The sequence below is a fragment of the Pygoscelis adeliae genome, unplaced genomic scaffold (genome assembly GCF_000699105.1).
Source record: "Pygoscelis adeliae isolate BGI_AS28 unplaced genomic scaffold, ASM69910v1 Scaffold436, whole genome shotgun sequence".
Lineage (NCBI taxonomy): Eukaryota > Metazoa > Chordata > Aves > Sphenisciformes > Spheniscidae > Pygoscelis > Pygoscelis adeliae.
In genome coordinates this window covers 1,061,720-1,087,100 of record NW_008825051.1, presented here as the reverse complement: position 1 = coordinate 1,087,100, position 25,381 = coordinate 1,061,720, and the positions used below count along the sequence as shown (strand labels likewise).

General features: G+C 44.1%; 1 protein-coding gene across 1 annotated transcript in view; it reads left to right on the top strand.

Annotated features, from left to right (window-relative positions):
- Positions 1-25,381, top strand: part of PNPLA7 (patatin-like phospholipase domain containing 7) — a 129,714-nt gene that overhangs the window by 81,799 nt on the left and 22,534 nt on the right. The window contains exons 26-27 of the mRNA XM_009326364.1: positions 10,559-10,715; positions 21,053-21,169. Coding sequence (XP_009324639.1) covers positions 10,559-10,715; positions 21,053-21,169 — 274 coding nt within the window. The remainder of the gene's footprint in view (positions 1-10,558; positions 10,716-21,052; positions 21,170-25,381) is intronic.

Here is a 25,381-nt window from a genome sequence, read left to right as displayed (position 1 = left end):
TCGTCTTTATATCTGCTCTCTAGTTCCTTCCTCAGTCTTTGCTCTCAAGTCCTCTTCTCACAGGACCTATTGCAAAAAATCTAGTTTTCCAACTACTTCTACCATACTGGGGGGTGTCCTTATTTGTCAACTTAACAGAAATGCACTTGGCTTTGAACTAATTCTTAGCTCATGCAGTGAGCTTCAGGACCGGACTGAATTTTGCAAAAAGATTGCTGATAGCAATGTTTAAGGTTGCCCTCAGTGGTTCATAATGGGGTACAGGTATCCCTTTCATTTGTTATCTCTATCTCACAGCGCTTAAAATTCACAGTAAAGAGGGCTGACAGCTTGAAAAATGTGTAAAAATTAGATTCTGATTCTTTGAAGTATTCAAAAAACACAGTCTGATAAAACACTTGTTCTGAAGTAAATTATGAAACAAAATTCTTGCTAAAACCATTGTTCTTCATTCTGACCTTGGCTAGGATAGTTCCGAAAGAGCAACAACAGCCTCTCCGAGGTGCGCGGGGTGTTGGTGGTGTCATGAGTTACTGCAGCGATTGAGGGGTAAATCACTGAAGCGAGGAATGGGCAGTCAGGATTTCACTTTGCTGGTGTTCAGCTCCAGACGTCGCATGGGCTTGAGCAAATGGCTTAAATGCTTATAACTTGTGTTCTCCTTTTGTAAAACGAGGTGTCTGCCATCTCAGCTTTGGCATCTGTGCAGGTCATCCTTTATAAATTGCTCTGAAGCATGGAAGAGAAGTATAAACCATTACCACCAGGAACTCTTTGGTTTTTAGGAGGGTATTGTTATCTCTAAATGTATATGGATTTATGTTCTCATCTCATGGGTTGGATGTGTCTGGGGATTTTGCCTGAAGCCTGACATCCAGCCCAGTTATTATGATGAAGTTAACTCTTTATTCCGGTGTACAGTGGCTGAGGAATAACCAGGCTGCTGGTAACCCTGTTTGTGTTGTCTGGGTACAGTGCCGAGACATGGTCAACATTTTTCCAGGAGCTGCTGAGATTTGAGAGTACTCTTGCCTGTTCTGGGCAGCAAAGAGCCCACACAAGCAAACCCTGTAGTCCCTAGCCAGCTCCGGGCAGCGCCAGCTCTGGTGTCTTCTCTCACAGTGCAGAGATGCTGTAGGAGAGGGGCTCTGGTGGAAGCCAACGGGTTCCTGAGTAGCTGCCTCTGAAACTGAGTCTGGAGGATGTGCCAGGTCCTAATCAGCTGAGGGGTGTGCATTTGCTTTCCTGGTATCGTGGAAATGTTAATGGCTGGACGTGTTGATGAGTGATCTTGTAGAGCTAATGTGGGTCCAGCACTGTCCTCAGGCAGGTGAGCAGCCTTGGTGGTGTGGAAAGCGGCGGTCAGTGGTGCTGGGCTCTGCTTGGGTTTGGCCAAGATCCCTGTCTCCAGCTTGGTGTCTGGCAGTCCTGTGCGGAGCCAGGCTGGCACAGATTGGGTCCTTCTGCACTCAGTTCCCACCATTTCCTAATTTCTACTTAGGCAAGATAAGAGTGAGGATTTTTTGCAATTCCTGTTTTTTTCTTTTTCTCTCCCCCTGATACAGCCAGGCAGCATCCATGAAATTTGTGTTTCATTTCCGATTGCTTGCTCAAGAAACTGAGATGGAATGTAAGAACTCTGCTTTCCTTTTCTATAGCAAGGCAGGTCTTGAAGAATATGCACTGCTAAAGGGATCCCATTCCTCATCCTGATGTTGCTGTAAAAGGTGTCAGGAAATGGAACTGAAATATGGAAGAAACTTGAAAAATGCTTCTTCCCTTCTTTTAAACGGAAGAATGAAGCTTACCGTCCAGCATCTGCAGTCTGTCAGTGGCCAGTAACTGCTGATGAAGCAAGATTTCTGCAGTATGGAAGTATCAAAATGATATGACAGAGGCTGGATCTGCTTTGTGTCATGAAAAAAAAAAAACCTGAATACTTGAAATATCCTTCCTCCAGTTCCCTTTCTTCAAAGTAATCTCTTTGTACACCAGGCCAAATTTATCTGTTGACATTTGGAAGGGCAGAACGTTGGCAGCCCCGAGGTTAATCCTTGTGACCTTTGCGTTAGTCAGCCTGCAGTCTTCAGCCTCCTTCACGTACGGTTAGCTTGCTGCTGTGGTAGGTGCATTTCAGAGGAAGGGAAGCTTTTTCATGATCTGGGTATGTTTGTGTGTGTGTAGATAGGTATCTGTATCACAGTGCACAGTGGAGTTGTAATTTTTCTTTATTATATCCCTTTTTGAAGCTCAGATTGATGTATGGGGGCTTCAGAGCTCGTAATTATTCATATAGGTGTTTGGAGAAGTGGCCTGTGCCCTGCGTGTTTGTGCTCTTGTCGTGAGCAGAGCATCCATTGCCACATGCAGATAAACCAGACCAAAATCTGAATTCCAGTGTCAGCCACGCAGTCAGGCTCCTGGATTCCCTGTGTCTTTCAAAAAGCAGATTTGATTTCAGGGCAATATCCAGGAGCTAAAATAACAGGGAAGAGTCTAAACTCTTTATCCTTAAAGGTAAAATTACACCTTTGTCTTGGTGTTTTACTTTTGGTCCTGTTTTGTGGAGGCCGAAGGAGAAAGACAAGGAATGTGGGCTTTTCCTTGGAAAAGGTGATGATAACTTTGGGTACCTAATTTGAGTCTTATCCAGGTCAGCCTTAGAGTATATTGTTCGAACAAACAAAACTCAAGTCCTAAAAATAAAACGGTGGGTTCTGAGTATTTGCTTTTGTTGATAAAACCTCATGAGACATGGCTGTGAACTCATACTGAAGGCTTCAGACTTTCTGTTTGCAAATGGTTGGTAATAGACTGCAGCGTAATTGCTCCTAAGAGGCTTTGCTTTGATTTCTTCAGGGACAGACCATCTTGTGTATTGCCTGAGAGCTCAGCCATATTAATCGTGTTTATGCATCCGTTCAAAATTCTGCCTCAAAGTGCAGTTGTCTTAAACAGACAGAGCCGTGTGGCTGTTACCAGATCTCAATGCTAATTGCTCGGTGAGTTGTGTAATAGTTGGGTCATCACATGCACATAAAAGCCGTGTTCATATGGCTTGGCACCCACGTAATGCTTAATGATCTGGTTTTTCTTTTTCCATCTGTACCATCTATGTAATTGCTCATTTGCTCCCATTTGCCACGGAGGTTGAAGATTTTAATGGCTTCTGTTAAATCCTCCAAGCAGCCGGAGCTTGGAAGCCATCTACTTCAAAATTATGACTTAAAAAAAAATTAATTGCAAGTGGTTTATTTGGACTGTCCTGTCCTGATCTCCAGTCTTCAACCCACCAAACTCATAGCAGTACGTTGATATACAGGTGAAATTAAACAAGGAGATGGTGGACTTGTGGTTTAACTCTTGTTACTAGTTTTGCACCTCTCTTTCTCAGCTGCAAAAATGTGTGCCGTGTTACAGAGCTGCAAGTTTGAGGGAACGCTTTCCACGTAGCAGTCGTAATGCTCTGCTGGGAAGTCCACGTGCTTTCAGGAAGATGGTAAAGCTCTTGCATTGCTGTGATTTTTAGGAATCTCTGTCTAACCTTATCTGGGCAATGAGCTTTCCTGTTAAGAAAGAGGAGATTGGAGAAGTTGTACGTAAAATCACGGTTAAATTCTTTAAAGTGCTATGCTTTTGTCTTTTTTCTGCAGCTTCCAGACGTTGTGCTTAAAATGGGTTCTTCTAAGACTTTTCACAAGTAAGTCTCAAAGGGGTGGGGGAAGGAGGATATATTTGTTTTCCGAAGAAATTATCTTTCTTTGCAGATAACTGAATTGTTTCTTGGCTCAGAGTAAGAGGCAGGATTTTGTTTGGCATCCCCAAGCGGAGAGCGATGGGGGGGTGCAGTTTGCCATTCAGCCTCTCTTCCCTCCTTCCTTCTCCTGCACGCACGTACCGGAGCGTGCTGCTGGCAGGTGGGATCAGAAAACAAAAACCCTGGTGCATTTTCTGATTTACTTTTACTCTGGCTTTATTTTGTGTTTTTTCTCCCCTCCAGTGGCTTACTCATGTATCCCTTCACACCCCAGGTCTGGGTAGACCCGACAGCCCTCCTGGAAGGGCGGAACAATTTTTGCTCACTTACTTCTGTGTCAGGCACAAATCTCTCTGTTTAAAGCTTGTTCTAAAGTTAGTATAGAAAGCAGAAACAAGATCGGTGCTAAAAGGACATTGTATTTGGGTTTTCTTGCAGGAAGGTAGTTTCACTGGGGTTGTGATAAATAGGAGTTGCTTTTTCTGCCGAACCCGCCTGCGTAGCCCTGAGTGCGCAGGGCAGTCTCTGTAGCGTGGCACGGCTGAAGGGAAAACAGCTCCTTATCTCTGAGTTAAGGAGATGGTGGGAATCTGAAGGCAAAGCTGAGTGGGAGGATGAAATGAGGCTGTGGCTAATGGAGGGGAAGACAGGAAGAATTCGGGTCTCTGGATCAATACGCGTGTAACCGGCGACAGTTTTAAAAATGGGCAGTGGAAGGGAGAAAGCTTCCTTCAGGGCAGCCACTGGGAAGGATCCTGTTGGTAGCTGGATGTTGGGGTGAGAACCAGGTAATGTGGGATTATTCCCTCTATTTAGCTTAGAAATGGGGCTTGATTAATTAATTAAATGTCCTGACTGGAAACTTCCTCATAAGTGTGCAAGTAGTACAGCAGGAGCAGAAATGCAGTGGTCTGGTTTCTGTTATCCTTTTGAGCTGACAGCTCCATCACTATAATTATTCTGGCAAAATTATGATACCGGGAAGTTTTATGGTCGGGAAAGCCGGGAAATAATGTTATGGGAAAGATACAAGTATGATTAGTTCTCAAAGTGATCTTTGTATGTGGTGTTGCAGCTGCAAAACACTGAAGGTGCCAAACTGGAGATAATACAGTTGCAACTTGTAGAAGACTTGCTTGACTTCTAAGTCAGTGACTGTGCCACTCAACGTCGGGATTAGCAACGAAACGTGTACCAAAAAATGCTTCTTTTTATCTAAAGAAGAAACTCCTCTTTATCTCATATTTCCAGATACCACTCTATATAGCCCTTCATTTAGATAACATCTAATCTTCCTCCCCGCCCCAATACAATGAGCGCCTCCAGCGTAACTCTGAGAAGGTATCTAACACCACCTCCACAAAAGATGTTATTCAGGTAACAGTTCTGTGGTGGATGCAGCTGTATCTGTTAGTCTGAGACCAGTGACCAGCCCCGGTTGTGGGATCCCGGTCCAAGAAGCGCAGGTGAGCCCGTGTGCCGTACCTGGCGGTGTTTCGGGACGTGCTCTCTGTTCCCGTGGGCCGGAAGCTCAGTCACCTTCGGTTTAGGAAGCAGCATTGGAATCGTCGTCCGATGCACCGCTTACGCACGTCTCTAAAACGGATATAGTAAATACATATTTGTCTGCGCTTACTCCATAAGCTGGGTGATCTAACAACGGCTCGTAACGTGCTTTGAATCAAAGCTGTTATATGAAGGAGAAGCTGTTTTTATTTGTATAGCTTTGCTTCTTCAGGAGTTTTAAGGTTATGAAGGAGCCTTAATTCAGGTTTGTTAGGCTCTGGTGGAGTTCAGTAAAGTCCCCTTGGCAATTTCTCTGTTTTTCTACCTACTTTGCCACTTAACTACGTCAGGAAGGTGGTGCAGCAAGCTGCGTGTCCTGCTCCGGGGAGGCTTTGGTTAGAGACACGGCAGAGCTCTGCAGCAGCCATGACTTTAATCCTGTTTTTAACCAAAGGAAATAACATCTCTTCAGTGTGTTCAGAGAGATCTCCTTCATCCTGATGATTCAATTAGGAGAAGAGGCGGGTGCTGGGGAGGCTGAATACCTGAGCTGTATTTTCTCTTCCTTTCTGAAACTGAAGTGGACTTTGGAGGTGTGCGGCGTGATCAAGCTGCAGCCTTGCCTTGCTGCTCCATTAGTCACGGTCTGAAAAACGAGTGTCCCCTCTCTGTGTGCTCATGGTATCGTGTTTATTTTTCTTAACACTGACAGGCAACATCCTATTGATATGTTAAACGTGGCTTGTGGAGAAAATATTGGTGCACTGTCTCTGATTTTGTATTAATTGTATTTTCTTCAGCCCCCTGACCTGAGCACAGAGGACAGGCTGTATCCCTGCTCACGCTTTAATCTGAACTGTCCTGCTGCATTTGCTCTCTTCTTCCTGAGAGTCATATCTAATCTGAGCTCTGGCAGGCACGTGTGGAGCAGACACATGCACGTCTCGCAGAAGAATTTTTCTTTTATCAGTTGTGCTCTGGCCTTCGTGCATTACAGTCACGTGCCAGCAGCATTTCCCTGGGGGATGAAAGCAAGGGCTTGTTTCAGGAGCAGGAATTTTCCTGCAAGACCTTCTGGCAGAAGGTCCGTGCTCTCTGCTTGCTGTGCCGTGTTATTTCAAGGAAGCACGTCTTCAACCCGATAACTCCTCTCCCTGCTTCCTGGTCACTTATTTGTGATCATTAGTGCAAAGAAGAGATGGCGCTTGAAATTTAGGAAGCACGGCACTGCTTTTGGAGGCTTTTTAAGCATATTGCAAGCATGAGCTTGGTAAGTAGTACAGTAAGTGCCACTGCGGGGCAGCTGGTGCGCGGGGCAGCTGGTGCACAGAGCAGCCCGTGACTTGCCTGGCTCAGATCAGGCTGCAAAGCAGTGGCAGGGGTGAAAACGGAGCGTGGCTCTTATTTCCAGTTCTTCCTCAAACTGGTTGGTGCTGTTTCTGCTCTCTCTGCAAAGGGCACTAATTAATCAGGCCTGTCCTAGGGAGTGATAGATGATGGAAAGGAGTTTTTGTCTATATATAGACTCTGCACTTCTTGGGCGAATCTTTGGGTTCTGCTGCAAATTATTTGAAAGTAATCTTCTAGGTCATTGGTCCTTGGTGCCAGGAGTCCCTGTCACTGTCCTGGGGACAGGCGTTAATCCTGGCAGGGGAAATGCTCTGTCCAGCTGCACCGTCAGGCGGCTATAAGGCAGAGGACAGCTGCGTGTGCGGCTCCAGCAACATACTGTGCGTCTGAGAAGCTCCTTCCTCCTATCTAGATGGCCTCCCCTGTTCCCCTTACCTCCGGAGTAAGTGACGTTCAGCTCCACGTCAGCCAGGAAACCGGAGATTTCCCCATCCCTTCCTCTGCTCCAAGCGAGTGCTCTGGCACTGATATGTACGTACAGTGTTGCCGCAAGCAATCGTCCTTTGTACTCCTCTTGCCAAACTCTTGTATTTTCACATACTGCCCTAAAACGGGACAGATCCCCGGTGAAATTGTGCCTGGTATTACAAGAAGCGCACGATCCCCGGTTTTTTTCTGCACTAGTACTCTGACTGTTAACAGGGATGTAGCTCCTGGCTTCAATTTCTTTTCCTCTTTATTTGTAGTATAAGAGCTGCCCACATCGGCTGTCCGTGATGCACCGGCAGGTTGTCAGGGAGTGGGATGCGTGCTGCCTGGCAAAGCGCCGGCTCCGGCACACAGCTTCCCTTGGCGGCCTGCCCGTGTTTACGTATGCCGTGAGCTGCGAAGAAGTGGCCGAGAGAGAACCAACTGCGAGGAGTTGTTGAAAAGTTTCATGTAGTAGCGTTGCTGGGGTAATGATGGCCTAAAGCTGTAGGGAGGGGAAAAAACATGTAGGAAGAAGTAATGTCTTTAGGAGGCTGGGTGGTACATGGAGCAATTAGGTGGGTTCGGGCACATTTGACTTTCCTTGGGATTTTAGTTTGCACAAACAGGTTCAACCACGAAGCTGTTCAGGATGGTGGAACTGGAAGAATCAGCTTTGTAGTTGTGTATAAATGGAACAGAACTTAGTCTGGCAGTCAATAGGAGGTCCCTTTCTGAGCAAGAAAAGTACTTTCGTTCCCATCTTGCCGGTCAGTGCTTTGAAATCGATGCATCTGTTGGAGATATGTGGCTGTTACACATTTAGCTGGAAGATTGTATTATTGCCAGGGACTTTGCCACTGCAAGACACAGAGGTGATGGCTTGCCAATAGAAGTAATAATAATCTTTTGTTATTTATTCAAGGGCATCATACAGCAAAGTAAAAACCAATCCAGAGTGATCACGTCAAATCCTTCATATTTTATGGACAGATGAACGCATGAATGAGGAGATCCAGTTTCGGAAGAGGTTAAAGGGAGAGAATCCAGTCTGGAGCTAGTCCTGGCCAGTTTAAAATTGCCCTCCAAGCAGGAAACACTTTACAGTACTGAACATGTCTTAACAAATCCACATGATGTAGGCTTTCTCCAGAAGGCAGGCTGGACAGTGCAAGTCCTGTTCCTCAGCGAAACATCGGTGTCAGCTAGTGACTTACACACGGGGATAAGGCAACAGTAAGTGCCAGGCACAAGAAGCAGATGGCAAAAATAGCTGCGATCTAAAAGCCTAAAACCAATGGGCTCCTCTGGCAGAGATAAAAATAGAATTATTTTAACTTAGGGCACCTTATGAGAAGAGTGGTTAAACACTGGAACAGGCTGCCCAGGGAAGGGGTTGAGTCCCCATCCCTGGAGGTATTTAAAAGACGGGTAGATGAGGCGCTTAGGGACATGGTTTAGTGGGCATGGGGGTGTTGGGTTGACGGTTGGACTCGACGATCTTAGAGGTCTTTTCCAACCTTAATGATTCTATGATTCTAAGAAGCAATAGTAAAGCAGGGGAAGGAGAATTTGGAGAGGAAAGCTAAATGAGACATTTTCTGCTCTTGGATTACACCAGCGCAGATCTGTCATTGAAGTCATTTACACAAGTATAACCGAGAATCTGTCTCAAAGCATTTCAGCAGCTGGAGGGGATTTATTTAGATGGAAAGAATGTGTTCAGCATAGCTTGGCCAAATGACACCTACGGTGGACTTGGCAGCTGCTAGCAAGTATTTATAGGATGTAAACAGCAAGGGGAAAGAGGACAGAAATAGAGCAAACCGTGGGGGAACAGAAAAATGGGATGAAAATGGGAAAAGGAGAATTTTACAGCTGTATGGGTTAGACCGCAAAGCATCCATCCAGGTGGAATGAACTAATTGACTTACTTGATATTAGTTGGACAAAGCATTTGAAACTGGAGGCTTCATTTTGTACTGATAAGAAGGCAATCAGCCTCCACTGCTAATTTCTCTGCTTCTGTAATGGTTCTGTAGAACAGACAGGGATCCTTCTCCCATTAGAGGATTGCTGTTTATAAGATCAGATCAAATGTTCCACCTATGCTCCCTTTTCTGATGGTAGGTAGTAGCGATTGCTTCAGAAATGAGTATTTGCAACAATTAGCAGCTTCTGAGCTTCCTGAACGCAAGGTTGCACCTCTGACTTTTCATGTTTCGTCGCCACTGACAGCCTGGTACCTTTGATTCATCCAGTCCACATTTAAATCCATCTGTGATTTGACCTCTTCAGCATGTTGTAACAGTGGTTTCCCCAATTTTTGCTTTACATACACGTGGCTGTGTGTAAATTTTTCCCTTTACATTAAACTTTCTGCACGGTGATATCATTGGCTGGTCCTGCGTGTCTCCCATCAGTCATGATCTTCCCCAGTCAGAGAGTCAAGTCTAGTTTTTTCTCACATGAAGTCCTTTCCATATTCTGGTAATTTTTTTGCTTCTCTCTATCATTTTCTAGTTCTGCTATTATTTTTTTTTTTAGTGAGAATTCTGAGCTTGCTAGCAGTTTTCAAAATGCTGGTCCATCCCGGATGTATGTTCTTATGTTTTCTGTTTTATTCTGGTTTCTTTGATTTGCCTTTTGAATTTCCACTGAACCCTAGGTTAATATTTTTCAGAGAATATCCACAGCGGTTCCAAAATCTCTCTGTGTGAGCAGAGCTAGTTAAGAGCTCATTGCTGTAGGGGCATTGCTGCTTCTGTTTTTCTCTTGTCCCATCAGCACTGAGGTTCATCTGTTGCTTATCACTTGACTCCATCATTGCTCTGAGGTCCTTCTGCACTTCTTGAAATTAAGGAATGCATTTACTATCCTGAAGAAATTTGTATCATCCTCAAACGCTGCCTCCTCATCTGCCCCTTTCCTGGGTCTGTGTGCTGAATGAAACTCTTGCCTTCTCATCGCTGTTTGTCTCTTCTTGCTCTTTGTTTTCCATCTTCAAATTCATTATTAATCCACGCGGTGACCCGTCCCGTGATCCCAGGCTGGCTGAGTTTCTTGAAGAATCGCTGGAAAAGACTCTGTGGAAAGGTCTCTGAAATCCAGCCGTTCTTGGCTGCTTAGCAGGAACCCTAGTGGATTTTTGACGCGTTGGTCCCACGTTGACATAAAGCCATGTTGACTTTTCCCTCGCATGTCTGCTGGCTTGATTCTTGGCTGTTGTTTTTGTATTGCTGTCTTTCATACTGAAGTCCGGCTGGGTGATCTGCACTTCCTAGGCTCCTCAGGGAGTCTCTTTTAAGATTTCTGCATTTGTGACATCTTTTTCTGGCATTGAGTTTTGTTTAGCAAGAGATTGGCAGTTGAGCTAGTGCACAGTCGAGTTCCCTTAGAAGGTGGCGTTTATGTTTTTATGCTCTTTCAATGGCTGTTTGTCTGATAATGCCTTTTCTCTTTCTTTTCTTGACACAGGGGATGCTCCCAAGTGGGAGTTATCAGAGCGCTGATCGAAGCTGGCATCCCCGTAGATATGATCGGAGGAACATCTATTGGTGCTTTTATGAGCGCCTTGTACGCCGAAGAACGCAGCTACAATCAGATGAGGATCAAAGCTAGGCAGTGGGCCATGGTAAGCATTGGAAATGTGGCACTCCTCTCCTCAGATGGAGTGCAAGAGCTTAACCGCAAGCCTTAGCAGGCAGCGACGCGCAAGCAGCCACCCAAGGAAAGTGCAGCCATCTGCACTTCGGCGTCTGTACGACGAAAAGGGCCCCTGCCCGGCAGCGAGGGGGTGAATTGGGAAAGCTGCTCACTGTCACGCTGGCAGGTGGTGCGAGTGCCCGAGGAGGCAGGAGTCAAACACTTGACTTTGGTCTGCACAGACTCCAGTCACAGTATAAACGTAGAGTGACGTTGTTTAAGTGTGTTACCCTGTGTTTATCTTTGTTTTATCTTCTCTTTTTGTGTGCTGGAATCTGTTTCCTTTCCAACTCTCAACAAATGTGTTTCTCTTTTGTGTAATTTTCTCTCTTTCGTTCTCACATGCTGTCATTTTTCAGTGGAACTGATTGACAGAGGTAATCCTTCTCTAAACTAAATACAAAATGTGTAATTCACGGTATAGCCTGGGAATTCCAGAGTGGTGGTACTCTGTGTCAGGAGAAATTTTTAACTTTAAATATTTAATACAAGCAAAACCATATTTTCATAGTTAAACCAAGTCTTGGGAAGGTTGTTTTAAACAGTGAGTTCTGTGGGTGAATTTACTGATAGGACGTTGGGGGAAAATTGTACTAGCACCAGGTTACACCTGGTTCAAACTGACTAATGGTGAAGATTAGCGTTATTTTTGACGTTTGCTAGTTACGGTGCAATTCCAACTTTGTCTTCGTTATACAAAACTCACATTTTCATATTGGTTTTCTTATTGAAAGGGTAAGCACCACGGGGAGTTTTCTAAACTGGATTAAGTTCTGGGCCTGCTTAGATCTTGAGTTTTAGGGGGAAATAGGAGTCTGTAGTTGGCACATGTATACTGCTTACCTTTCCCAAATGTCTTCTAACCTGCCATGGCTTTGAGACGAAATCTACTGTATCTTGGTAAGACACCACTTGCCTTGCGAGCTAGATAGTCTGGGGCATTAAAATACATATTGAGGCCCCAGCATGTTTGTGCTCTCCTGGTGGGCAGAGGACCGTGGGACTCTGTTTCACCTCCCTGTCACTGTTTGCTAGAAGAATGTGGATTTTGTGCTTTTTATTTAAGAACTGCCTGTGCCTGGCTGGGTTGGGAAGCACCCAAAACATAAACTGTTCATGATGCAGAGCAGTTCACTGCAATTGCAAAAGTGGAGGAGGCTTGAGATTAAGGACATAAAAACAGCTGTACTGAATCATATCAGACGTCCATTTAACCTTGCACTCTTTATTTCCCACCTGGGTCACTACCAAATGCTTACAGAACAGCATCTGAGCAGGGCGAGCCTGTGGTGATACCTCCCTGCAATGTTTTCCTAGCCTCCAGCAATCTTGGCTCACTGCCCTCTCTCCGTTGCTCTTGGTTAGGCTAGAGCAATGGAATTTTCCTCCGTGCATTTGTCCAGAGGATTATCTCCTCTTGTTTGTAAACTTGTCAGATCTCTTCTGCACAGGGGGTGATGCAGAGCTGGAAATGCTGTTTTCTGGGCTTCTCGGTGCTGTGCTCCCATCGAAGCCGGCTTCATTTCCAGCATTGCAGCTCTTGAGCCCACCAGCCTAATCTGGAATCGCACTCGCTTTTACCAGAAATGTAGTTAAAGATGAAAAGAATGAATTTAATCTATTGATTAACTTTTGAACGCAAATTGCAAAGCTCAGAGAACGTTTCACAAAGGAAAAGGCAGGTTTTGGCCCAGCCTCGGGCTGTTTCAGGTATTGGTACCTTGAAATCTGCAGATAAGTAGCTGGAAGAGAGGTTAATGACCTCTGTTAGAGCAAACATTTCATCTTATTAATGAAGAATGGATTTACTTGAGGTCTTTCATGATTGTTCTGACAAGCTTGCCGGGTCCACATCCAAACCAGAAATTTTTCAAGGGTTTGAGAATGTAAAAAGAAAAGACCGCTCTGTTTGAAGCCTTTTTCACTGTTAACAGCACAGTCCAGCAGAATGGTTGCATTGTAAATTGAAGAAAGCCATGAAAACCTTCTCTCCAAGTTCAGATCACAGCTAATGTACAAAGTAGCTTGAGGGATTATAAATCTTTTTAACAGTGGCTATTTTGAGTTATTTTCTCTTGTATTGTGTTGCAGCTGTAGACCAAGCAAGGAGAGTGGCTCCTTTCACTGAGCACCAGCTCTGTGCGTAATAGCAGGGAGGTTTGTTTGGGGATTCATAGAAGATCCACCCGAAGGGACCGAGTGTGAGCGAGATGACAAATCCATCAGATAAGCCCCAAATTCCCAGTGTCCGAAAGTTGCAGGACCGTTCCTGCTGTCCTGCAGAGCAGCATCACTGCCGGCGCGGACCGCTGCAGGAGGCGGCTGCTGTGCAAGAGATGCTCTGGGGACTGTCTTTCATTAAGCCACCGTTGTGCAAAAAGGCTTGAGTGCTCCCTGCTACAGAAGCTGCTGATTCTGCTCCTCTAGAGCCTGTGAGCTTTTGCTGGTGAAGGTTATTGCTGAGTGCTCTTTGTGCAAAACCTTGCAGCCTGGCTTTTTTAGCCTGTGGGGGTTTTTGAAATGTCTTCGCTGTGGTGGATTAGATAACTCTGATTTTTTTTTTGTATTGAATAACTCTGTTTTTTTTTTTTTTTTTTTCCCCACCCCACCCCATCAAAACAAATGCTGGTTTTGTCCTGCAGTTATTTCTTTTTTTGGTATTTTTAGAAATTGGCATATCTCTAGTTGTACACTTGGGGCTGGGAGAAGGGATATTTTTAATGGGATGTGTTTTCTGGACCTAATGAAACGGCAAAGAAATAAATTACTTTTTTTGTCAAAATACAGAGGGGTATGAAAATTAGATTAGTCAGATTAGTTACCATATATTTTCCTCTGTGTGTCTTCTGTACCTGTCTTTAACCAGCAAAACGAACAACCAGAAACTTTCATGTTGCCAAATTGTTGGGTTTTCTTGGTTTTTTAATTGGAGAATGAGTATTTCAGAGTATAAATATTTCACAAAGAATGGAATATTCTACTGTTGAAGGGAATATGGTTATAGGAATGTGTAGCTAAAAAGCTTCCCATAACGAGAATTAAGAATTGCTGGGTAGGATGCTGCAGTCGTTTGCTGTCTGTGATTGCATGACAGATAAAATAAACGTGGGGCGTTCCAGAGGTCGCAGTCAGGAGGTTCTGCCTCTCCCTAACGCCGCTCTAGTATTTGCGTATTGGGAGATACTGTGGTTTAATGAGCTGATCTGGCCAAAAATGCATCGCCTGTGCCTGGCTGGGTTGGGAAGCACCCAAAACATAAACTGTTCATGATGCAGAGCAGTTCACTGCAATTGCAAAAGTGGAGGAGGCTTGAGATTAAGGACATAAAAACAGCTGTACTGAATCATATCAGACGTCCATTTAACCTTGCACTCTTTATTTCCCACCTGGGTCACTACCAAATGCTTACAGAACAGCATCTGAGCAGGGCGAGCCTGTGGTGATACCTCCCTGCAATGTTTTCCTAGCCTCCAGCAATCTTGGCTCACTGCCCTCTCTCCGTTGCTCTTGGTTAGGCTAGAGCAATGGAATTTTCCTCCGTGCATTTGTCCAGAGGATTATCTCCTCTTGTTTGTAAACTTGTCAGATCTCTTCTGCACAGGGGGTGATGCAGAGCTGGAAATGCTGTTTTCTGGGCTTCTCGGTGCTGTGCTCCCATCGAAGCCGGCTTCATTTCCAGCATTGCAGCTCTTGAGCCCACCAGCCTAATCTGGAATCGCACTCGCTTTTACCAGAAATGTAGTTAAAGATGAAAAGAATGAATTTAATCTATTGATTAACTTTTGAACGCAAATTGCAAAGCTCAGAGAACGTTTCACAAAGGAAAAGGCAGGTTTTGGCCCAGCCTCGGGCTGTTTCAGGTATTGGTACCTTGAAATCTGCAGATAAGTAGCTGGAAGAGAGGTTAATGACCTCTGTTAGAGCAAACATTTCATCTTATTAATGAAGAATGGATTTACTTGAGGTCTTTCATGATTGTTCTGACAAGCTTGCCGGGTCCACATCCAAACCAGAAATTTTTCAAGGGTTTGAGAATGTAAAAAGAAAAGACCGCTCTGTTTGAAGCCTTTTTCACTGTTAACAGCACAGTCCAGCAGAATGGTTGCATTGTAAATTGAAGAAAGCCATGAAAACCTTCTCTCCAAGTTCAGATCACAGCTAATGTACAAAGTAGCTTGAGGGATTATAAATCTTTTTAACAGTGGCTATTTTGAGTTATTTTCTCTTGTATTGTGTTGCAGCTGTAGACCAAGCAAGGAGAGTGGCTCCTTTCACTGAGCACCAGCTCTGTGCGTAATAGCAGGGAGGTTTGTTTGGGGATTCATAGAAGATCCACCCGAAGGGACCGAGTGTGAGCGAGATGACAAATCCATCAGATAAGCCCCAAATTCCCAGTGTCCGAAAGTTGCAGGACCGTTCCTGCTGTCCTGCAGAGCAGCATCACTGCCGGCGCGGACCGCTGCAGGAGGCGGCTGCTGTGCAAGAGATGCTCTGGGGACTGTCTTTCATTAAGCCACCGTTGTGCAAAAAGGCTTGAGTGCTCCCTGCTACAGAAGCTGCTGATTCTGCTCCTCTAGAGCCTGTGAGCTTTTGCTGTTTTTTTTTTTTTTTTTTTTTCCCCACCCCACCCCATCAAAACAAATGCTGGTTTTGTCCTGCAGTTATTTCTTTTTTTGGTATTTTTAGAAATTGGCATATCTCTAGTTGTACACTTGGGGCTGGGAGAAGGGATATTTTTAATGGGATGTGTTTTCTGGACCTAATGAAACGGCAAAGAAATAAATTACTTTTTTTGTCAAAATACAGAGGGGTATGAAAATTAGATTAGTCAGATTAGTTACCATATATTTTCCTCTGTGTGTCTTCTGTACCTGTCTTTAACCAGCAAAACGAACAACCAGAAACTTTCATGTTGCCAAATTGTTGGGTTTTCTTGGTTTTTTAATTGGAGAATGAGTATTTCAGAGTATAAATATTTCACAAAGAATGGAATATTCTACTGTTGAAGGGAATATGGTTATAGGAATGTGTAGCTAAAAAGCTTCCCATAACGAGAATTAAGAATTGCTGGGTAGGATGCTGCAGTCGTTTGCTGTCTGTGATTGCATGACAGATAAAATAAACGTGGGGCGTTCCAGAGGTCGCAGTCAGGAGGTTCTGCCTCTCCCTAACGCCGCTCTAGTATTTGCGTATTGGGAGATACTGTGGTTTAATGAGCTGATCTGGCCAAAAATGCATCACTTTTTTTTTTTTTTTTTTTTTTCTGTCTGCCGTGCTAGTTTCTGGCCAGCTCAGCTCCCTGAGCTGCCCGCTGCAAAGGCGGCCGTGCTGGCACAGGGCAGGGGGGAGGCAGAACCATCGGGCCCACTTTGGGTCAGATCAAGCTGCTGTCAGACTGGATCCCGATGCTCTTCTTGATCCGTTACATCTGTTGTTTTGAGGAAAAAAAGCTGTTCTCCGCCACACCGGGGTGATGCCTGCACCCGTAGCCCGTGCGGGTTAAGGATGGCTTGGGAGCGCGGAGGAGGAGCACGGTGGTAGCGTGCAACCGACTGCGTGGCTCAGCAGAAGGGTTAGTGGGGAGGGGTGGGATGCCCACGCGGTGGGGACCACAAATGGTCCTTTCGCTGTGGAAGTCGGAGGGAGAGCATCATTAGTAGGTGCAGCGTTGTGTAAATCACTTTGCATCCTACACTGTTTTATTTTGTTCGTATGCCAGATCTTCCTGTATAACAACAGCTACAAGGACAGATCCCTGCAAACAAACACAAAATCTGAGCTGAGTAGGCAAACGTTGCCAAACTAGATTGGCATGAAGAGCGGGCAGGATATTACGGGAAAGATACCTCCTGACCAGAGGAGATCAGCAAAATAAGCTGGTCCCAGACCCCAGGTGAAGGGAGTCTTGGTTACTGCGCCTTAGCACTGGTTCAGGCACAGCAAAAGGTAATACGAGCTAAAGCAGCTTTAAAGCGCGCAGTGAATTCTAAATAAATAAGAGGTTTGTTACAGATTGCACGTAAATGAACGTACACAGATTGTCTCTTAAATTGGGTTGATGAGCTGCAGCAGAGAACCTGCTTTGGGTGTCCTCCAGCCTGCTGGTGCTCGAGGACAGCAACGGCCTGCCAAGGTGCGCTCTGCTGCGGTTTGGCGCTTTTTAATTGCATCTTTAAAACTTTATCAACCGGTTTTGAAGATGTACTCACAAGTTTTCTCTGCTTGCAAAAATTAAAACAGGGCAGATTGCTTTTCCCTTGCAAGCCAGCTGAAGTGTTCCCTCTGGTTGCCTTTCAGAGAGAATTCTGTATTTGAGATTATTAACAACAGAAAACAAAAATACTGGATGTGTTTTTGTTAAATCTTAAAAATTTGTTACATCAAGAGGTACAGGAAAAATCTATTTTCATGTAGTGATAGGGCCTGATGGTTCATATTTACCATTTCAGTCGTGTTATTTGAGGTGTTGAAATCAAATCTTATAATTCGGGAAATTCAGATGGAAGGTTGCACACAAAATCCAAACATGCCTATTGCTTTGAAATGCCCAGTTAAGGCACCAAACCGTCCTATTTCACAGAATCATAGAATAGTTTGGGTTGGAAGGGACCTCTAAAGGTCATCTAGTCCAACCCCCCTGCTGTGGGCAGGGACATCTTCAAGTAGATCAGGTTGCTCAGAGCCCCGTCCAACCTGACCTGGAATGTTTCCAGGGATGGGGCATCCACCACCTCTCTGGGCAACCTGGGCCAGTGCTTCACCACCCTCAGCCTAAAAAATTGCTTCCTTCTATCTAGTCTGAATCTACCCCCCTTTAGTTTAAAGCTGTTCCCCCTTGTCCTGTCGCAACAGGCCCTGCTAAAAAGTTTGCCGCCATCTTTTTTATAAGCCCCCTTTAAGTACTGACAGGCTGCAAGAAGGTCTCCCCGAAGCCTTCTCTTCTCCAGGCTGAACAACCCCAACTCTCTCAGCCTTTCTTCACAGGAGAGCTGTTCCATCCCCCTGAGCATTTTTGTGACCCTCCTCTGGACCCGCTCCAACAGGGCCGTGTCTTTCCTGTGCTGAGGGCTCCAGAGCTGGAGGCAGTGCTCCAGGGGGGGTCTCACCAGAGCAGAGCAGAGGGGCAGAATCATCTCCCTCGACCTGCTGGCCACGCTGCTTGTGATGCAGCCCAGGATACGATTGGCCTTCTGGGCTGCGAGCGCACATGGCCGGCTCATGGCCGGCTTTTCATCCACGACCACGTCAGCTAATGATCGTGCAGACGGCGTGTTAATTTTACAGGATCAGAACACTTGAATCTGATTTTAAACGTACATTTACTTACCTTGCTCCTCTCCTTTACCTGACTCTGAGATGGTTACGGTTTCTTAGGTGGATTAATTTTAATTTTCTTCAACTCTTAGATTTTTTTTTTTAATAGTTCACCTTTAAATCTGAACTTCCATTATATGTTATTCCTGCCTTCAGGATAAATATATCCCTGTAGTGCTGTTTATGTGAAACTGTTGGCCTGAGTTATGTTTTTATTTTGTCTTTAACATTTTTTTCTTTGTGAATTCATTTGCTTGTTTCATTGAAACTTTATACGCGAGCACTGAAAAGGCACTAAAGGAAATTCTGGATGCTATCTCTAGTAGTTTAAAAAATATTTAATCTGTCCTGCTGTTTTAAATTTTTTATTTTGCCATAAGTTTTCCCATACCCTTGCTTTCTTTTTATACTCGGGAACATTGAAAAATCCTGGGATTATCCTGGTTTTTGACACCAGTTTACAACCATTCTGCATCAAAGAACAAAATAGCCAGAGATTACAATTCAGGTTTCTTTTTGTCCATCATCATCTGTGTTTGCTCTTGTTCTTCTGCTCTATGAGCAGAACAACGTTGTCCCTTCCTTGTTGAAGTTGCCTTATACCACAGGGTAGGTTTTTAAAATAATTTTAGGATCGAAGGTCTTTTTAATAAGAAAGCTTATCTTGCAGCAGAGGTGTAGAAATTAAAGTTCATGAGAATTTAATGAAGAATTGTAAAATACCTGCTCTCTCCCAAGAGAATTGGTAGAGATGTCTTAAGGCTGCACTTCCCATCGCTGTGCTGTAGGGAACCAAAGCTGTGTCGTTCTTGGAGACGCCGGTGTTGGCCCTTGTGCTGCGGTTAGTAGAGAAGTATGAAGTGGAGCAGAAGTCGGAAGGTTCTGGCTGCCTTTCCAAAGGGTGATCTTCAACTTAATTTATCTTGAGAATGGTAGGTGGTAGCAGCTATTCTTGGAAGGCTAAGGGAGGCTGTTGGCCATCAGCATCTGCTAAAAGGGCTTCTTCCAGTTATGAGAAATGAGAATATTAAGAAATAACCATTAATTAGAAGTATTTTGTTCATGTACAAGATTACTGCAAGCACTGGTTTGGGAAAATGTAGAGGCTCAGCATTATAAAGATCATTCGCAATAAGGATAGCCCGGTGTTTGGTGCTGGGTTGGAGAGACTTTTCTTCAGTATTAAATAAAGGACTTTTTGTAAATTCCTCTTTCCTTGATTTAACCATTCTAAGTAATGTCAGAGACCAAATCCCTATTTTAAGTACAGAACTAATTCCATTTAACTCTGAAGCTATGGGTAGCATGTCGATAGTTAGGTTGGCACACTGTCCTCACCCCATCAGAGCCTAAAATGAGGATGTGAATGAAGGTGACAGGTTCATAATTGGTTTTGTGCTAAGGCTTTTACATTCTCCCATGTTTCCTGTTTATATACTTGTTTTTAAGGATCTTTTTTTCTTTTTTATACATGGACATGTATTCTCTGGGCAGATACTTAATATATATTTAAAAGCAGCTGGACGTGACAGTGTAGGCTAATCCTGCTCTTCTTTAAATCGTTGCTAGAGTAAAGCAAAGGCCAGATGTTGATACAGATCCTTTAATAGACTGCAGTTTTAGAGGCTGTTTCATGCTGTAGGTCTCTGCCTGGGTACAATGCCATATTGTCTGTTAAGCTGTTTGTTAAATTACAGAGAACATGTAGAGAGAGAAGATATTTCATCTAATAGAAATATTTCACCCAGTGAAACCCTGTTTAATTGCGAATGAGTTAATTGGGTTTTTTGGGTCTTCTATTGCATTTTAAACTGAGTGTGATGTAACGTATTAGGCATTGAATTTTGTTAGGATTTATTAGGATTTGAGACCCAATAGCATGGTTATAGGACAAATACAGTGGCCGTAATGCCATATAGTTTAGGTATTCTCATCATTTTTTCTTGTAGGTTAGTGCACAGATGTAATGCACCTGAAATGGAGGGGGAAAAAAAAAATCCACGAAAGCTTAATTACAGTATACGTGTGTTTAGAAGAGACACATTTGACAGTCCCTGCCGCTCTTATGTAGTATAACAGGTATTTATAGTGCTTTAGGAAACCTAATGTGATTTGGTTTGTCTAGCTTATGTAGAGTGCCCGTAGTAGTATCTAAATGCTGGCTGCCAAGCAGCAGGTGAGGAGCACGATAACGCACTTTGGGAATGAAAAATAATTGACACTAATACATAGAAAGTGTGTTTAAAGCTCTTTAAAGCGTGACTGACTTAACCTCATTGCAGTCCCAGAGAATCACGTATATGTTTTTGTAAGTGCTTACGCTTACAACAAAAAAAGACTTCAGACTGGAAGAAAAATTAGGTGTGATCCAGAAATGAGACGAGATGTACAGATGTTTACATCAATTCCTGTTTTACAGATTTATGATTTCCTTTCCACGCAGATGAACTGCACATACACTGTGGAAAACTTTAAACAAGCGGAAGTTTCAACTCAAAAGGATAATGAAGAGGGAGATAACTAATAATATCTTTCTGTTACTAAAAAAAAATAAATCAGGAATTAAACTGTACCATTCACATGCATTTGTTATAGCAGAAACCTGTGCCCGTGCACACGGCTTTCGAGGGACGTTTTGATTTCTGGGTAGAAGGGAAGCAATGCAAGTGTACGTTCTTCCATAGCCTTACTGCAAACTGGCTACAGAGCTTGCTGCTTTTTATTTTAAATGTACGGCACCATATAAGGAGTTACTGGATGTAGTTTTTGTAGTTGTATTTTTGTCCCCTTGACAACTTTTGTACTTACAATAGCAATGCTTCCAACGTGTTGGATGTAGAATCTGGAATATGAAGTCTCTCGAATTGCATACATTAATGCACACATTCATATGGATCCTTGCATATATTTACCTTTGAAATGCCTTTTTTTTTTTCCTCTCTTTCTTTTTAGGTAATGAACTCAGTGTTTAAGACTATTCTGGACTTGACATATCCCATAACCTCTATGTTTTCTGGAGCAGCTTTTAACAACAGCATCAACAGCATCTTCAAAGATAAGCAGATAGAGGTAGGTTGCTAATTCACTTTATGTATAGTAAATGATGTCACTGTATTCTGTTGTAGCAGAAATAGCTTTCTTCCATGCTAATATGAGATATGGGGCTGTGGGATGACTGAAAACATGTTAAAACTGTGAATGTGATGTTACGTGAATGTAGGAAGGAGCCTATTCTTTCATTTTGGTGGATTTAGAACACACAAGGAGTAGATTATTTGTAGCTACAAATAATCTTTTAGCCTGACAAAGGGATCCTGTTGTCTGAGAGAAGTTGTTAAAATTGTGTCACTGAAGTAGAATTGCTGAGACTGTTTTATATTTTTCTGCAAATCAGGTCTAAGAGACGGTCAGGGCACACCAGAAGAAGGTCTTGAAGAGGGTAGCAATGGGCTTGGCTTTTTTAATTTTATTTTTGAAGCTAGAGTGAGGCTTTATGAACAGCCTATTGAAAACTGCAATAACGTCAAAGTGTACTGTTTCCTCTTTTGCATATGGTGACCTTTTGTAATTGCTAGATGTTGTATGGTCTACCGGAGCTGATAGCCACATTCAGAATGCCACCTGTCCTCCGTCCCTCAGCAGCAGCAATTTATAAAGCACATTATCAGTGGTTGTCTTCCTAGATCACCAAGCTTAGAGAGTGTTTGGGTAGTCTTGCAATTTTACCTCATTTGCAGTTTTAACCAAATTAAAATGTTTAGAATCCTTGTGATGAAAGATTATATAGCAAATTGACACATATATATATTTATTAAAAATAATCGAAAACATTCCCTACTTAAATGCAAGTTTGAAAGTAAGTGAGTAATCATCACATGGCTTAAAATAGCATTTTGCTGTGCAGAGTGGATGGTGCTGGGAGCAAACGGGTTTTAGAGTGATAAGTCCTTCTGAGACTGGAATTATTTTTGTATGTTATTTGGGCAGCACCAGCCATACTCTCAGTTCTTTAATCACGCGTATCCCTTCCTGAAGCCCTCCAGCTCCTATCTTTGGTTCCAGCAGCGCCTGATAGGAAAACATGTGACTGTCCAATGACTGAACCAACTCCTCTCTACTTGCTTTGACGTAGCTGAGGAGCTGCCTTATGCAAAGCACTGAGACCTTCTCGGTGGTGCGAAGCACGGTCTTCTCTCGGTTAACTTGGTGTGAATTGTGGATGGCACATTGCAGTGTGAGGCTTTGGATAATGCTGAGCAGAGCTTTGAGAAGCAGTGAGTGACAAAATGGAAGAAAATCTCCTCCTCCTTAGGTAGCCCCAGCTTCCCCTGGTCTACTACCACTGCTTTTGATTTCAGCAGTCAATTTATTGTACTTCCCTTTAAGATACAGTAGATTCCTTCCTTACGATTTTTAACAGTTGTAATTGCATGATTTGTTCTAACCTTGCAGTCACAGGAAGGTTTTGTCTAAGAGAAATCCAGTTCCGAGGCACGCAACAGCGTCATCTTTGTGCACGCGTGCCGAGTGTCATGTGCTAAACCCTTCAGTCTGTGCCTGAGGATTTCCTCACGTTGGAAGACTTCCATCAGATAAATAAGGAGAAATGTTGCGTAGCTCTGCAAGGAAAGAGGCAGTTACTCCTTCACTGCAACTCATGTTATCAGCACAGGTTAACCCGTCATGTCACTAGACAGATGGAAATTGAAAGCTGCCTAAGTGTAAAGGGTAACTTATAAAGTAACAGAAGCTGAACTAAGACGCATTAAGCCTTGAACAAATGTTTTCTTAAAGCATTATTTCAAAGCATCGAAACTGCAAACATCCATCTTTTCTCAGTAGGAGTGTTTGTGGAGGGAGGTGGGTAGCAATGATTTCCAACTGGAAATAGAATCATAGAATCATTACGGTTGGAAGAGACCTCCAAGATCATCGAGTCCAACCGTCAACCCAACACCCCCATGCCCACTAAACCATGTCCCTCAGCGCCTCATCTACACGTCTTTTAAATACCTCCAGGGATGGTGACTCAACCCCTTCCCTGGGCAGCCTGTTCCAATGTTTAACCACTCTTTCAGTAAAGACATTTTTCCTCACGTCCAATCTAAACCTCCCCTGGCGCAACTTGAGGCCGTTTCCTCTCGTCCTTTTGCCAGTTACTTGGGAGAAGAGACCAACACCCACCTCGCTACAGCCTCCTGTCAGGTAGTTGTAGAGAGCGATGAGGTCTCCCCTCAGCCTCCTTTTCTCCAGGCTGAACAACCCCAGCTCCCTCAGCCGCTCCTCATCAGACTTGTTCTCCAGACCCCTCACCAGCCTCGTTGCCCTTCTCTGGACACGTTCCAACATCTCAACATCCTTCTTGTAGTGAGGGGCCCAAAACTGAACACAGTATTCGAGGTGTGGCCTCACCATACATATTAACAAGATGTACATAAAATACATATTAACAAGAGTTTATTATAGCCTTACAAACATAGGTTGTGTTTGGATGCTTGGCCACAACTGCTCCTTCCTGGGAGGATCCACAGTGATGGCAGCAGAACCTGAGAACTTCCTACCCGAGGGGCTGGGGTGGGTACTGGCCCTTGTGTCTCTATAAAAGCTTAAAATTAGGAAGCACTGGGCCAGATCCTCCTTTTTACTACCCATGGCTGTGAGGTGGCACTCCTGTACTTCTCACGTGCGCCCTCATCCCTCTTCTGCATCAGAGCCAGGGAGAAGAAGCACTTATGTGGAACTGTTCATTTCTGACATTGAAAGGGAGGTTTCCATTTTCTCTTAAATTTGCTCTCGAACAGCCCTTGTAACGTAGGTGTCTCCTGATTCCCAGCAGTGCTGTTTGTGGGGTAGCCCTGGTTACCAGCAACCCCCGTGATTGCTGCTACAGATGTCAGCCAAAGGCGGTCCGTGAGAAGAAATCAGCCTGTGCAAGTTCTTCCAGGAAAGCGCGCAGAAGTCCAGAGCAGGGCGCTTGAAAGATATTTCTCAAGAAATACAGTTATTGCTCCTCTGAAATTACCCATCCTTCTGGGAGAGCATCGGGCTCCGGAATTTTTATCTCCCATGTCAGAAGCACAAAATGCTCTTGCAAGTCATCTCAGCTGAAGGCTCAGGTGTGAGGAATCAGAGACGTGTCTTATCAAGTCCTGTTTCAGACTTGAATAATGCTCTGTCTCCAAAATAAATGAAACGATACCTGAGAAACGCAGTCTGTATTACTGCGTGATAGGTCTTGGTTTAGTTTCCTTCGTGCATGTGTTTGCATGAATATGAGAGGAAGTGTCAGATAGACTTCTTTCCCCATTCCTCTATTTTTGCTTAAAATGTGGTTGATGCACTGAGATCTGCAGTCATCAGAATATCTTTAGCATGAAGAGGCACCCCTAATACTCTCGTAGTCACACTTTATTCATCCGCCCTCCTATGGCATTTATACCAGATGGGTTGCAATACTTGTGCAGCATCTGTTAGTCCTCCCCAATTCCGCCATCTTTGCGGAGCTGCTTAAGAGATTAAACTCACTAGAAAAAAACCTCCTTCTTGGCAGTTCAGAATTTCGTATTGAACAGCACAGAAACTTATACCAGACATACGGACTGACCAGAGGGAGAGCTTCTCAGCTCATACTGATAGCTGGAGTCCAAACCCTTGTTTGGCTTGAGTTTAAGGCACATCAAAGCTATGCTGGAGAAGGCCCAGACACCTTGTCCCATGAACAAAGAGGCTGGCTGGATGGGAAAGCAGGTTTACCTCCTCAGCCTTGGTTCAGCTTTGTGTGATCGACAGAGAACTATCAGCTGTTGTTCTCTGGGCATAAGTTCAATTCAAACAAGTCCTCCTCCTTCCTCTTTGCAGACAACCGTTTCATTAGACACCATGGAGACTTTCCAAAACTATCCTCTCTCCAACAAACTCCAGTGCGTTTGGAAGGCCACCTTCCCATTCGGTTTTTCCAGCTAGTGGGATGTGAGTACAGACATGGCTGAAACAAAAATGAGAACTTCCCCTGCCAGGAGTAGGGCTTGTTGGTTTGGTTTAGCCCCTGTTGAATAAACTTGTAAAGGACTTAGCAAGGCCATTCTTTTGTATATCCTCCTCCTCCTTAGGTAGGTTATGTACCACACTCCTCCCTGCTGTTTTACTCTGTAGTATCTCAAGCAACCTCTGGGGCCTCCTTGAAGATCGACCTTGCAGGTTCCTTTGTTCCTGTAGGTAATGCTGCAAAGCTTTGTGGTGTTCTCTTTGACTCCAGGCAGCTTTGGGTCTCAGCAGCATTGC